Below are 14,923 nucleotides of genomic sequence, written 5' to 3'. Positions count from 1 at the left end.
GCAAAAGATTTCGGTCCAATAAATTTATCCCCATTTAGATTGATAGATATCAGATTCGATTTTCATAATAACTTGTCAAAGAGTTTTTGGTTGTTGTTGTTGTAACATTTTTTAATGTAGTTTCATCCATTTTGTTCTATGCTTGTGTAGTTCAGCTGGTAGCCAAGGAACTCTGCGACAAGGATGGGGTGTATCCAGAGTGATCTGGTAGTGAGACGGGTAGGCTTAGCTGGACAAGCGAAAAGGTGACGAGTGTCATGTGGCCCTTGATTTCAGATGGACACACGTCAGCTACGCTGCTATCAATCACTGATAAGTAGAAATTGATCGGCTGCACTTGCCTGATCTTAGTTGAGCCAAAACTACCCTGGTATGCCGTGGGAGGTCTCTCTCCTCCGGTGCTATGGGCAGCGTTCGGACTCCGAGAACAGGATTAACCTTGTACCTTCTCACCACTTCAGCTACAGTATCCTCATGAAGTTCACCAATGTGGTATCACAATGGACTGAATAGTCTAAGTGAGCCTGATACATCGGGCTGCCACATAACCTAACCTAACCTATCCTCATGAATCCTGTTCAGACCTGTTTGGTATACTGCCTGATCTAGAGGCTCTCTTTTATAAAGCTGGATCTCTGGCTCTAGAAGGTGAAGATCAACCCTTACATTCCTGGGGGGAGGTTGTCTATCCACAAGATGGTGATTTGGATTACAACTTCGATAGCAATCCAAGACGTACTGTTTTGACAACATGTAATTGAGTCGCCACACTGGGATGATCTTGGTCTCCGCATAAAGGTGATCCAGGATTGCACTGCGGAGACATCCTGTTGCAGTTCTAAGGTCAGCGTCTGTATGTTATTCCACTGCGTGTCGCTTGTTTGAGGTGTCCACATTGGCGCTGCATAGCTTACCACTGACCGGCCAATTGCCTTATATGTAGTCCAGAAGGTTTCTTTGTCCGCACCTAAAGTGCTGCCGGCAAGCGACTTGAAGGCCTTGTTTCTACCGCGGAGTTTATCACAAATTGCAGTGGCATGGGCGCATGACTTAAAAAAGCTGTCGAATGTGACCCCGAGAATCTTGGGGTAATTTGTGTTCGGAATTATTTCGCTGTCGACTCTGACATTCAACTGCCTGCGTACTTCCGCCGTCCATGTAGTGAATAGTGTGGCTGATGATTTGGTGGGAGATATCCTCAAATTTCTTGCAGTGAAATAACTGGTAAGATCAGCGAGGTAGACGTTCAATGGATCATATATGTCATCAACAATGGGCCCGGATGCCATGATTGTACAATGGTCCGCAAATGATGCAATCTCGACGCCGTCAGGAGGGTATGGAATCGCGGAAGGTAAACATTAAACAGTGCCGGAGATATCACTCCAGCCTGGGGAACTCCCTGTTTAACTCTACGGGGTTTTGACTTCTAGTCCCCGAATTCCACGTACGTCCGCACAGATAATTCAGAACCCAACGCTTGTTTCCTGGCGCTTGACCGTATCGAATGCCTTCGATATGTCAAGCGCCGCGAGGACCGTCCTGTGACACGGCTTGGGCTGATTGAGTCCAATATTGATGTGTGCTGAAATGGCATGCAAAGCTGTGGTCGTGTTATGTAACTTACGGAATCCATGTTGATAGTGGGCAGCTGGAAAATTCTCCACAAGGCTGGGGAGGAGTAGTGCCTCAAGTGTCTTGGCTACTGGCGAGAGAAGGGATATCGGTCTGGACGATTCACTTTTACTCGATTCTTTGCCTGGCTTCAGTAGTGGAATCACCATATTCATCTTCCAGACATCGGATATAATGAGTGATTCTAAGGACAAATTGAGGAACCTGGTCAGCTCCCAGTATTCCCAGACGTTTCAGCATTAGCATTGAAATTCCGTCGGGGCCCAGCGCCTTGGATGGTTTCGCGCTGTTGATGACATTAGTAACTTCGGCTGTGGTAAATTGTGGTGTGTCATCGGCTCGGAGACCACGTATGCGACGAGTGGCTCTCCTTTTTGCTCTATCACCCTCGGGATGCTGGACAAACTGTCGGTTGAAAAATCTGGCACATCTCTTCGGATCAGTCACCGTCACGTCGCCCATCCCTTGTGATGGGGTTCGAGAGGGCTCTCACTGTTGACCACAATTTACCAGTTCCTGTGCCTAAGTTACATTCCTTCAAGTGCTCTAACCAAGTGTTCCGCTTGTGCTCGTCAACTATCTTACTAATCTCTAGATTCAGTTCCCTGATTTTAGGATCAGCAGGGTTAGCACGACGGCGTTCATCACGCTCGTCTGCGGGTCCCGCCGCTTCTGCTGGGAAGTTGGGTCTCACTTTGGCAATTCCACCAGCGGGTATGAAGCGAACGGCTGCTGCGTTGATGATGTCCCGGAACACCCTCTGCGCAACATGAACATGAGAGGGGGACGTGATCTCACTGAAGCGGCGATCTATGTGTTCTTTGAAGCCTTCCCAGTTGGTGTTCTTTTGATTGATGAACGTCCGGCGTTCAGAGGTTATGAAATCGGAGGGTCGGTTAATGGTGAGAATTATTGGGAGGTGGTCTGATCCCAATGAAATGACGGGTTGCCAGGAAACGTCATTTATCAGACCAGGCGACGCTAAAGATAAATCTGGTGAACTTCTGCAATCACCCATAATTCTCGTGGGGGCCTCTTCGATATGCCTCTCTGGTCATTATCTAGGAGAGAATGCCAAAGTTTATGGTGGGCAATCGGTTATGCCCGCACAACAGCCACTCAATGTTTGGGCTATAACCTGGAGCACAGCTACCAACCAGCGGTATATACATATTGTATAGCTCTATCTCGGCAGCCCCAGAATTGACTGCTACCCCCATACATTCCGTATACGGGTCACTAGTGTCTGACACATACGGGATAGGTCTATACTGCACGGAACGGTGTACTATGAAAGCCAGGCCACCACCTCTACTTCTTGTGCTATCCTTTCGTAGCACATTGTATCCATTACAATGTTGCAGGCCGCAGGCGGAATTCAGCTTAGTTTCCTGGATCGCCGCGACACTTATCCTTTTCCGATTCATAAAGTCCACGATTTCACTAATTTTACCTCAGAGCTCGTTGCAATTAAATTGCAAAAACGATGCACTATCCGGAACTGGAACAACAATACTGGGTGTAAGATGCTGCAGCGGTGAAGCGGTTGTACGGGAGATGTCGGGGGAGGGGTCGCATAGTCTTGCGACCCACTGCTGCTGTCGTTGGCACAGCATCCTGCCATGTAGCCATTATGACTATACTCCCGCAGCGATGTTAGGCCGGAGCAGTTCCGGAAGTGCATCCACTCCAAGCACCGGCTACACCTCACCGAAACCGAACGCTGGTGGATCAGGTTTCGGCAGACTGAACAGTACCATGGTCCGGGATTTTCCTCTATCCCGGCTCGGACCAACTGCAAACGGAGAAGGCTCCCCGGGATGCACCTTCTCCAACACAAAAAAAACGGACGAAACAACACGTACACTGATGTGGCAGCCGCTGGCCAATGGGTGGGATCCATCGGGTCAATCCGGTACGAAGAACCTGCCGCCGTGGGATTGAAATTAAATTGGTGACGTTTGGCGACGAAAGCATACCAATTTTGGGACAGAGCCAAAAAATACTAGCAAACACTGACGACATGACAAAAAAGGTGGCACAAATATTGAATAAGCATCCCAATTAGTGGCAAATGAGCGGAACAAAATTATCATCGCCATTACCATTGAGAATTTCTAAAAAGTGACACAAAAAGTGTCACTCGTCCCAAAGGGTGGAACATTCATTTTAAAAAAGTGGCACCACCCAAATGAGAAGCACCATTTTTCAGTTTTGATTCCCACTAACCTCACAATTATTTTATCTCCATTCCAATTTGGGGACAAGAGCCAACAAATACTGGCAATACCTACGGCATGACAAAAAAGGTGGAACAAATATTGAATGAGCATCCCAATTAGTGGCAAATGAGCGGAACAAAATTATCATCGCCATTACCATTGAGAATTTCTAAAAAGTGGCACAAAAAGTGTCACTCGTCCCAAAGGGTGGAACATTCGTTTTAAAAAAGTGGCACCACCCAAATGAGAAGCGCCTTTTTTCAGTTTTGATTCCCACTAACCTTTCTTTGCATACTTTTATGTGGCACACGTGTAATGTGCAAAAACACCGATCATTTCCTCAATCTTAACGGGATTTGAGTGCTAAATGTTTAAAAAATATTACAATATTAAAATAAATTACAAATGTTACACTATATCAAAAAGTGTCACAAAAATGTAAAATTTTGGTATTTGGGGCACAACAAAAAAATTGGTACAAAATAATCACCGCTTGAAACAAATGCCATATTGGCTAGCGGTACAATGGCAACACTGGTTGAGAATATAAAAAAGCATATGCTTTTACATCCAGTAACACTATCTATGTGTCTGACCATAGACAATTTCAATTGACCCGTTACTAAATTTTAATATCACAAGATGTCCTTGTTTATATTCATCCTCTATGGTATCGCTCGTTTTTGTACTTACCCAAATATCTCTCTTGAATCTTCGTTGATTCTAAGCGAATGCAAGCATCCAGTAAATCCAGTACCACTTTGCGATGGTGGCAATTCAATTATAAGACCAATAGGAGCCTGAGGAGCACCACCCAAATGCAGCCATGTATTCAAAATAGTTTCAGGCGTATGCATGCGAGCTGGTAACAATTTCAGCCATGTTGGTTGATCCCCTGACATGGCCAAGGTGTCATTGACCAATAGTGAAGCATTACAATGGGTATAGTTGCGACTGAAATCCAATCTAAAATGAGAAGAGAGCAAAAAAAAAGAAAAAAGAAAAAGGGAAAATGTGTTAAAACTGAACTCAAGTAGAACGAAATATTTAAATTTGTTAAAAATTCCAGAAAAAGAAGGACAAACTTTACGCTTGACGGAGGCTAACGAACATAAGATCCATAAAGAAAATACCATTTGTTTTGGGATGATGAACAGAGAGGCCATGTAGGGTGAGTTTCGAAGATTAACACATGCTAAGCATTCACCGAACCCTATCATTGGTATGTGACTTAACAAACTGACCATGCTTTCATCAAAACATCCAAGCAAATAAACCGACCAAATGACCAATAGACTATGCAACCCTTTAGGCCATATTAGCACATTTAAGTTGTTAAGTTGTTCAAGACACTCACACATAATATACGAATTTACATTAAGATCATACATTCAAACACTGAGCTGTATTTAACGAGGCCTTCGGGGAGCTTCTTTAGAATACGTTATTTGAAAGTAGAAGTAGAAGCTATAAAGTCCAATCAGAAGACGAATTTATAAGAAGACTCTATTCAGCTTAGGCGATTTATGATGTCTTTATATGCTACACAATAGTATGGGGTGTATATTAATTTTGTCATTCCGCGTGTAACACATTGAAATATTTATCTTACACCCTATAAAGTATAAATAATCTGGGTCATAGTGAAATTCTGAGTCGATATAGCGATGTCCGTCCGTCCGTCGGCCTGTTGAAATCAAGCTCTACAATATTGATGTAGGTCGGACGATATTGCAAATTGTTTATATCGGACCACTTTTAGGTATATCCCCATTATATAAACCGACCCCTTTAAGCAAATTTTATCCAAGCCGGATCCTCTAGGAGGAGCATATTTCAACCGATCTGAAATTTGGTACGTAAATGAGACAATTTTTATTTCAATATTGCCCCGTTTTATTTCGATACACTTTTTTAATGCTCCTGAAAACTATGTTTCCACGAAGCCTGCAAAATATGTCTTCCTACGAAGATGGTCTCTTTATACGTTTGCTATTTGTATCCAAAAATTGCCTCCTTAAGTTTGGAAACAAAATGAGATCCCAGCAAAAAAAAGAGTTCCCCAATTTCTGATCCGGAAGAACTGCAAACTTGATCATCTCCACTGAATTTTACATGAGCTTCCCAGCAAAAAAAAAAGCGTCGTCAAAAAATTAGTGAAAATGTTCTTTTTGTATCCGGAAGTTGTGCCAAATTGACGCAGAAGTGATGAATTTAACATGGGCTTGTCATAGGACGGATGTCCACCATTTCAACAGCCGCTGCACTGAGTTTGCATCACTTCTTAAGGTGTGAGGTGAATTCAGTGTTTTGGATGTGAATTAAGAAATTTTGTGATATTTGGACAAATAAATAATTTTTACATTTTTTTATGATTTTTAATGCATTATAACGCTTTTATGGAACGTTTGTCATAAAATATTTTCAAAAATTCGCATTTACCATTTTTTCGGCTAAATTTATATAATTTGTTCCATTTTATTAATTCTTAATCTGTTTTTAACGTATTTGAAACACACAAAAAATAAATTTCCCATTAAAAATATGAAATAAGCGAGTTATAAAAAAATTTACTAAAATGAACTTCCTGTGCAGTTAAAATAAAGAACATCTTTGGGAGTGCATTTTTGGAAGTTCTTTTAAAGTTGTGCCTTGAGAAGAACTTCCAATTTTTTTTTGCTAGGTTGTCATAGGGCGGAAGTACTCCATTTTTGGATCATTTGCATTGCTTTAGAAGCTGTGCCTTGGAAGTTCATTTGGATGAAGAAATTAAAAAAAAAAACTAAAAAACAATTTTTTTCCAATATCACATTTTATTATTATATTATCAGTATTTTTTGCTACACTTTTATTTTCTTCTATCAAATTTTTACAAATTGAAAAACTTCTTTGCTTCCACCGGGGGTTGAACTTATTCAAATGTTTGTGACATGGACCTAATATGGCACCACGCCATGACATTCTAACTACTTCCTGAGATGTTCTTTATTATTATGAATGAAAAAATAAAGAACGCTGGTTCAAATCTCACCAGCGAAAATTTTTTTATTAAATATTTAAAAAAATATTTTTTTTATGTTATACATCGTTTTTATTTTATTTTTTTTTCGGCATATATTTTTGTATAAATATATTTTTTCCATTAAAAATCAACAAAACAAAAAATTAAAAATTATCGTAACTTGCAAAACCTTCTCAAAAGAACTTCCATGGAAGTGAAAAAATCAAACGGCACAGGTTCAAATACCAGCGGGGATGCAGTTTTGTTTGTTTTTATTAATTTTCTATTCCCGGGATGCGCTTTAAAAGAAATGTTTGTGGACTAGTCCAAAAAGACTTCATCGGAAGTGGAAAAAACTTGATGGGGGATTCCAGGATGCACTTTAAAAGAAATGTTTGTGGACTATCCAAAAGGACTGCATCGGAAGTAAAAAAAACTTGATGGGTTATTCCGAGATGCGCTTTAAAAGAAATGTTTGTGGAACAACTTCCAATTTTTTTGCTGGGATGCCACGGTTTCAAATCAAGTGAACACAGCGGATTTGGGACAATTTGATCCTACCAAAGAATGAGATCTTGTGCAATCTCATGTAGAAAGATGACGTTTTTTCTTCGCTCTGTGTTTCTGTTTTTCGCTCTGTTTAATCGAGACAGATCTCGATTCGTCTTAATAATGCGGCATAGTGTAGCCTTGTGATCTCTAGGTAGTCCATAGTGATGACATCTTTAGAATCTCAGCAATCTTCTTTCCGGCCGATGTGACAGTGGTCGCCTTCTTCGAAGCGCATTTGCCGGGTGACGTCCACGATTTCCGTGGTGACTGACATGTATGTTGGATACAACACATTCATATTCACGTTGGTGATATTTCTAAATAGCTCGTCGGCAGCTGACATATTTTTATTGTAGTAGCAATTCATTTTATGGTTTATAAACTTCCAAAGACATTTTGATCTATTCCATTCAGAAATATAGTTATTCATGATGGAATTCGAAGCGTGATAATGTGATTGCTTAATATTTGACAAGATAGCCACCTGTGGTTTTCTACAGGTGGCTATCTTGTAAATTAATTTTGTGTATCTAGTTGCACGTTTCTTGAGAATGAAGCCGCTGAGTCGCGTTGCCGATTTTAGTCGCTACAGGCCATTTTTTGCCAGTCGACGCCGCAACCGAATATGTCGACTCCGCAGCCGAATATGTCGACTCATTTCGACTAAAATTTTGCCGCCAATATCGATTTAAATCAGAAAAATGTATTTATAATTGCCATATTTTTCTAAAATGTTGGATCTCCACCCACCCACAATCAATCATTTTGAAGTTGCTATAATAATTTCGCAAAAACTTAGCTTAGAAATTTTGAACGAAATGTCAATTTGATTGCAAGATTGGTTATATAGCCAATCTCATTACCATTCGAATAACTTCAAATTGATTTTTAATGGATAATTGTCCGCCGCTGAATGAACAAATTTATTTCGGCTTAGCCGTCGCCATCGGAGGAAAAAATTTTGTATCAACCTCCGCCGATGAAAATTGGTCGGCTTCATTCTCTGCTCTTTACCGTGTCAGTGTCATATCGCGTCCAAAAAGTAGACGAAAAACAAGTATATACGGACGTAAGTTCGGCCAGGCCGAAGCTTATGTACACTCCACCATGGATTGCGTAGAAACTTCTCCTAAACACTGCCATGTTCCAAATTTTAACCGTATCGGATGAAATTTGCTTCTCTTAGAGGCTCCGCAAGCCAAATCTGGGGACCGGTTTATATGGGGCTATATATAATTATGAATCTATGTGGACCATATACTAACACCACGTTGCATATTTGAACCGGATCGAATGAATTTTGCTCCTCCAAGAGGCTCCGGAGGTCAAATCTGGAGAACGGTTTATATGGGGGCTATATAATTATGGACCGATGCGGACAAATTTTTGCATATACTAACACCATGTTCCAAATTTCAACCGGATCGGATTAAATTTGTTTCTCTTTGGGCCTCCCCAATCCAAACCTGGGGAACGGTTTATATGGGGCTATATATAATTATGAACCGATGTGGATCAATTTTTGCATGGTGGTCAGAGACCATATACCAACATCATGCACCAAATTTCAGCCGGATCGGATGAAATTTGCTTTTCTTTGAGGATCCGCAAGCCAAATCGGGGGATCGGTTTGTATGGGGGTTATATATAATTGTGGACCGATGTGGATCAATTTTTGCATGGTTGTTGGAGACCGTATGCCAACACCATGTACCAAATTTCAGCCGGATCGGATGAAATAAGCTTCTCTTAGAGGCTCCGCAAGCAAAATCTGAAGGTTCGTTTATATATGGGGGCTATACGGAAAAGTGGACCGCAAAAAAGTCCGACCTACATCAATAACAACTAATTGTGCCAAGTTTCAAGTCGATAGCTTGTTTCGTTCGGAAGTTAGCGTGATTTCAACAGACGGACGGACATGCTTAGATCGACTCAGAATTTCGCCACGACCCAGAATATATACTTTATGGGGTCTTAGAGCATTATTTATTATTTACCCCCATCCTATGGTGGAGGGTATAACAATACCAGAAATGATCCGCAAAGTGAAGCAGATTTGATCGTAATCCACGCCGTATTGGTAGAAAACTTGCTCGTAAGCCGAACGTATCGCGAGCATGGGTGCAACGCATAGTGAAAAACTAGTTTGGACTAATGAAGTTCCAAAAATATCCTAAAGACGTTATTGAAGTCCTGGGCAGACAAAGATTTCGGCCACTACTATGGATATTGCAACAGGACTCAACATCATCGCACTCAACACGCGTCAACAATGAATGGCTTAAAAATGAGGTTCCTCGCTTCATTTCTACCACACAGTGACCACCAAAATCTTCGGATCTCAATCCGTTGGACTTTTGCGCCTGGGAATGGGCCATAGTACAGCAGAGTCACTTTTGTGCAGCTTGTCTCGGCATTGTCGGAAGCCAATTCGAACAAATCTAAACTGATTCTAAAATTTGATGTTTGGCTAGTATAGGTATATTTACGTAGAGGCCCCTTTACATTTTCTCGTTATTCCTGAAAACCTCTTCGCCATGTATAACAAATAACCCTTTCGGATGCAAAGAATATTATCCCCTTTACCCACAAATAATAGGGCAATAAATAACTAAACTCACTTACACATGCATACACACGTTTCAATGGTTGCGAACACACACAAACAACCAGCTATTCGTGCAAACATATTAAGAGCTATCCTTCTTATCTCACATATGACCAAAACACTCATATGTGTATGAAAAACACACAGGCACATCCCCACACATAGACGCATTAATGCGAAACATTTACACTCTTAGCTGGTGTCATTTAAGGACTATATTGCCTGCGTTTATAAGTCTGTGTTAGCCAACACATTTATCTCATTTGATTCTTGTGTATGTGTGTGTGTGTGTGTGTGTGTGTGTGTATTTCTTACTGTGGATGTATGTGAATCTAAAGAAAGCCAGGATACATTAAGTGTCAAAATCCCAAAACTAAAACGCAAAACACTCTTGCCTCCACCACCATCACCACAACCATCTCTCCATCTTCCATCACCATTGCCGCATTTGCAAAGTTTTGTCAACAAAAACCTATAGAAAATCATCCTTATGGTTGACCAACAATACTTTGTTATCCACAAAGTGAGAGATGAATGGATGGCATAGAATATATGACTAAAAGAACGGATGGATGGATGTATGGTTTAAGCTGAAATGTCCAATATCCTGATGGAGTGCTTGTGGTATCTTCTGTTGTGTTGTTAAATTTTAGATATACCTAGGACCGGACATAGACATAGACACACAAACACATGTCCACTCATAAGATGCATGGATTTACACTTCGAGATCATTCATGAATGTAGGTTAAAGTTTATATAAGGTTTTTAGTTGGGGTTTCTAATAAGAAATCCCTAATCGGGGTAGTATGGTCGATTTAGGGGAAAACAAGTATATACGGCCGTAAGTTCGGCCAGGCCGAAGCTTATGTACCTTCCACCATGGATTGCGTAGAAACTTCTTCTAAACACTGCCATCCACAATCGAATTACTTATGTTGCGACAACGATGGCAAGGTATCTTAAAACCTCCTAACACCGTCTTCTAAATTGTATGTAAGTCCATATGTGGTATATATTAAATCATTATGAACCGATGTGGACCAATTTTTGCATGGTTGTTAGAGACCATATACCAACATCATGTACCAAATTTCAGGCGGATCGGATGAAATTTGCTTCTCTTTGAGGCTCCACAAGCCAAATCTGGGGATCGGTTTATAGGGGGGGCTATATATAATTATGGACCGATGTGGACCAATTTTTGCATGATTGATAAAGACCATATAGCAGCATCATCTACCAAATTTCAGGCGGATCGGATGAAATTTGCTTCTCTTTGAGGCTCCGCAAACCAAATCTGGGGATCGGTTTATATGGGGGCTATATATAATTATGGACCGATGTGGACCAATTTTTGCATGGTTTTTAGAGACCATATACCAACACCATGTACCAAATTTCAGCAAGATCGGATGAAATTTGCTTCTCTTTGAGGCTCCGCTAGCCAAATTTGGGGATCGGTTTATATGGGGGCTATATATAATTATGGACCGATGTGGACCAATTTTTGCGTGGTTGTTAGAGACCATATACCAACACCAGTACCACATTTCAGCCGGATCGGATGAAATTTGCTTCTCTTAGAGTCCCCGCACACGCAGAGAAGGAATGTGATCACCTCAAACATGTTTCAAGAGCAAAATGTTATTTTTGTATGGTGACCATGTAACATGTTTGTCACTAAAACGTTATTTTCTCGTCAAATATAACCTGCTTGCCGAAATCTGATACATGCTTTCCGAGAAAAAAAAAACATGGTTACGAAAACCATGTTACATGGTCACCACCCAAAAATAAATTTTGCTCTTAAAACATATTTGAGGTGATCATATTCCTTCTCTGGGTGCAAGCCAAATTTGGTGATACGTTTATATGGGGGCTATACCTAATAGTGGACCGATATGGCCCATTGGCAATATCATCCGACCTACATCAATAACAACTACTTGTGCCAAGTTTCAAGTCGATAGCTTGTTTCGTTCGGAAGTTAGCGTGATTTCAACAGACGGACGGACGGACATGCTCAGATCGACTCAGAATTTCACCACGACCCAGAATATATATACTTTATATATATACTCCACCCCATCCTATGGTGGAGGGTATAAAAACTGCAAAGCTTAGAAGGGTGATACCACGGTTGTTGACTTCTCTCTTATCACAGAGTGCTTCCCGATTCTTTGTTTAGCTCAATGACAAGGGTCGTCCTTTTGATAGCCGAGTCCAAAAGGAGTTTCACATTGCGGTGGATCCACGCTGAAAAACTATTTGGTGTTGGGTCAAATCTGAGATTGTACCCTTGACCTATATATGCAAGTATGGTATGCTAATCATTGTACAACGGTGGCTGTCGCCGAATGAAGTTAATTCGTAAAATTTGGTAGACGAACAAATTTTTTCAATGTGACCAACTATAGAGTCAAGCACTGCACCAGATCTGAACATCAGGAAGAAATCGTTTGAGCCTGACTGTTGCACATGTAAATTGGCGTGGACTGGATCTCAAAGATCTCATGTTGAGGAATATCATTTTGCCAGAGAAGAAAGACCGTTATGAAATCATACTGGGCTCATTGGACCCTACACCTTAAGTAGGAAAGAGAATATGGTGAAAGTAGCCGAACCCAAAGATCGCACGAGATTCCAATAGACTCATCTGGGAATTAAATCTGCGGAGAAAGTGAAAAAACAATTCTATTGGGTTGGATACCAAAAACCATTTGCGCGAAATACATAAGGTGAAAGATCCAACACGGAAAAGTCGAGGTCATATGTAAGAGTATAGACCAGGAGCCCCATTTGAAAGAATAGCAGTTAGTAAGTGATCTTGGAAACCGATAACCCCAAAGGATCATCGACTATTTCATCGTATGGCCGGATGTTTATATCATTCCAAGAGGCAAAGATGATACCAACAACCAATTGCGCGAAATACATAAGGTGAAATATCCAACACGGAAAAGTCGAGGTCATATGCAAGAGTATAGACCAGGAGCCCCATTTGAAAGAATAGCAGTTAGTAAGTGATCTTGGAAACCGATAACCCCAAAGGATCATCGACTACTTCATCATACACAGAAAAAAAAGTATCTTGTAAATTTAAGGACCATTTTAACTTCCACATAGTTCAACAAATTTACTGTAATATAGTTCATTTTTCGTAACCACAACGAAAATTAACTTAGCTAAAGGAAAACTTATAAAAATTCAGTAAATGTTTTTTAGTTCACTAACTACGAAATGGGAAGGATTTTTCCTTAAATAAATTTCCAACACAGTAGTTAATGCATCGTTGATTCTATTATAAAAATACATGGGCAATATAAAAATCTTACTACGAAATGTGGACAATTTACTAAGAAAAAATTTTGTATGGAAAAAAATTTTTGTAGTAAAAATTAACTTAACGACATTACCGATTCGTATGATGGCTACCTACAGATTATTTCCCTTTTTATTATAAGTTGGAGTGTTTTTCCTCACATTGAAAATTTTAGATAAAGTAGAATAAAACGTAGTTAATATAATCCTTGACGGGTGTATATCATTTTTTATATATTCTTCATAAATTTGGTATATATTTTACTTTAACTTATAGATAGAATTCCAACTAATCAATAAACGTGCTACTGGAAAATGAAGTGAGAAAAGAGTAATGAAATCATTGCATCATGTGAGGGATTTTTTTGGACATTTTGTGTATATCTCGTATGATTGTTTGTGTTTGTTATTGCGTCATTTATGCTGTTGTTGGTTGTTTTGATTCTAGAGACAATGGAATGTTCCTTGTGTGTTGTTGGTATCTTTTGTGGTGAGAGTTGTTTTCTTGCAATAGCGAGATCAGAAAGGGATCGTGTGTGTGTGTGGAGTTGTTTTTCTTTACGGCAGGTATGTATCCTTTATGACTATTTGTGTCTTTCAGTTTTATTGCTGTATTCAGTTCTATTGATGCATTTATAAAGTGCACACGTGGTTTTAATTTTCAAAAATTGTACGTGCGGTTTTGGTGGTTATTAATGAAAATACATTTATTTCGAAACATTTTAGAAACTGAGAAGTGAATGATGTGATGTTAGAGAAATCAAAAACGCTTTTTATTGATAAAAAAACAAATAACAGATTAAGGAACTGTATATTTCTGTTAATAGTTTAAAATTAGTGCGGATTTTTAATTGATTTACATAAAAAATATACAACATGAGTGGTAATACAACATGATCTATATTTATTTTACATCTGGATCACAGATTGGAGATGCAACCATTTATTTGGAATCAATATTTTTTATGTTACAGCAATTCCTACAGATGAGTACTAAGTTCGAGTTTAGCCGCTAAAATTAAAAATAAATCACTAAGAAAAGTATAAAATTATACGTCTTCGATACAAATTTAAATATAACTTGATGGAGAATAGCCCAAACCAAGTTTATTATAAAGATTATTTTTTATAGTGGATTATTAAAGAAAACTTATCATGAAAATTGCGATTTTAGCCGCTAAACTCGAACTTAATATCCACCTTAAATACTAAATGCTATACTGACAAGTGGAAATTATGTCTAATTTTATAATATTTTTTATTTCAAATACATTCTGAGAATAATTTCAAAAACGTCCCATTAGTCCATGGATATGATTCGAATAATATACCTACTGGATGGATTTTTCAATGTGGTAAGTTTTTCTATAAACGGTATTTTGTCCGTTTTTAATAAAACCAAAATTTCAATTTATTAAAAATAATTATTTTCACTTGCAGGTAGTCAGGCCTTGTAATGGCAAATTTTTGGAATATTCTTACTGTTTAATGCTAAGCTGACATCCTTACTGGCTCTAGGAAATACTCTTGAAAACCGTAAGTTAAAAATCAATATGTACGATAGAATTTGATATTTTTCTT

At 39.4% G+C, this 14,923-nt stretch overlaps 2 protein-coding genes across 7 annotated transcripts in view; one reads left to right on the top strand and one right to left on the bottom strand.

Moving 5' to 3' along the window:
- LOC142226314 (uncharacterized) overlaps window positions 1-14,923 on the top strand; it is a 549,856-nt gene that overhangs the window by 60,678 nt on the left and 474,255 nt on the right. The gene's annotated exons all lie outside the window — the stretch shown is intronic.
- The window catches only part of eys (eyes shut), a 513,219-nt gene that overhangs the window by 68,021 nt on the left and 430,275 nt on the right, over window positions 1-14,923 (bottom strand). For all 3 annotated transcript variants that reach the window (XM_075296235.1, XM_075296234.1, XM_075296236.1), the window contains exon 9: window positions 4,551-4,823. In XM_075296235.1, coding sequence (XP_075152350.1) covers window positions 4,551-4,823 — 273 coding nt within the window. The remainder of the gene's footprint in view (window positions 1-4,550; window positions 4,824-14,923) is intronic.

Source organism: Haematobia irritans, chromosome 2, assembly GCF_050003625.1.
Source record: "Haematobia irritans isolate KBUSLIRL chromosome 2, ASM5000362v1, whole genome shotgun sequence".
NCBI classification, from domain to species: Eukaryota; Metazoa; Arthropoda; class Insecta; order Diptera; family Muscidae; genus Haematobia; species Haematobia irritans.
This window is presented reverse-complemented; position numbering and strand designations above follow the sequence as displayed.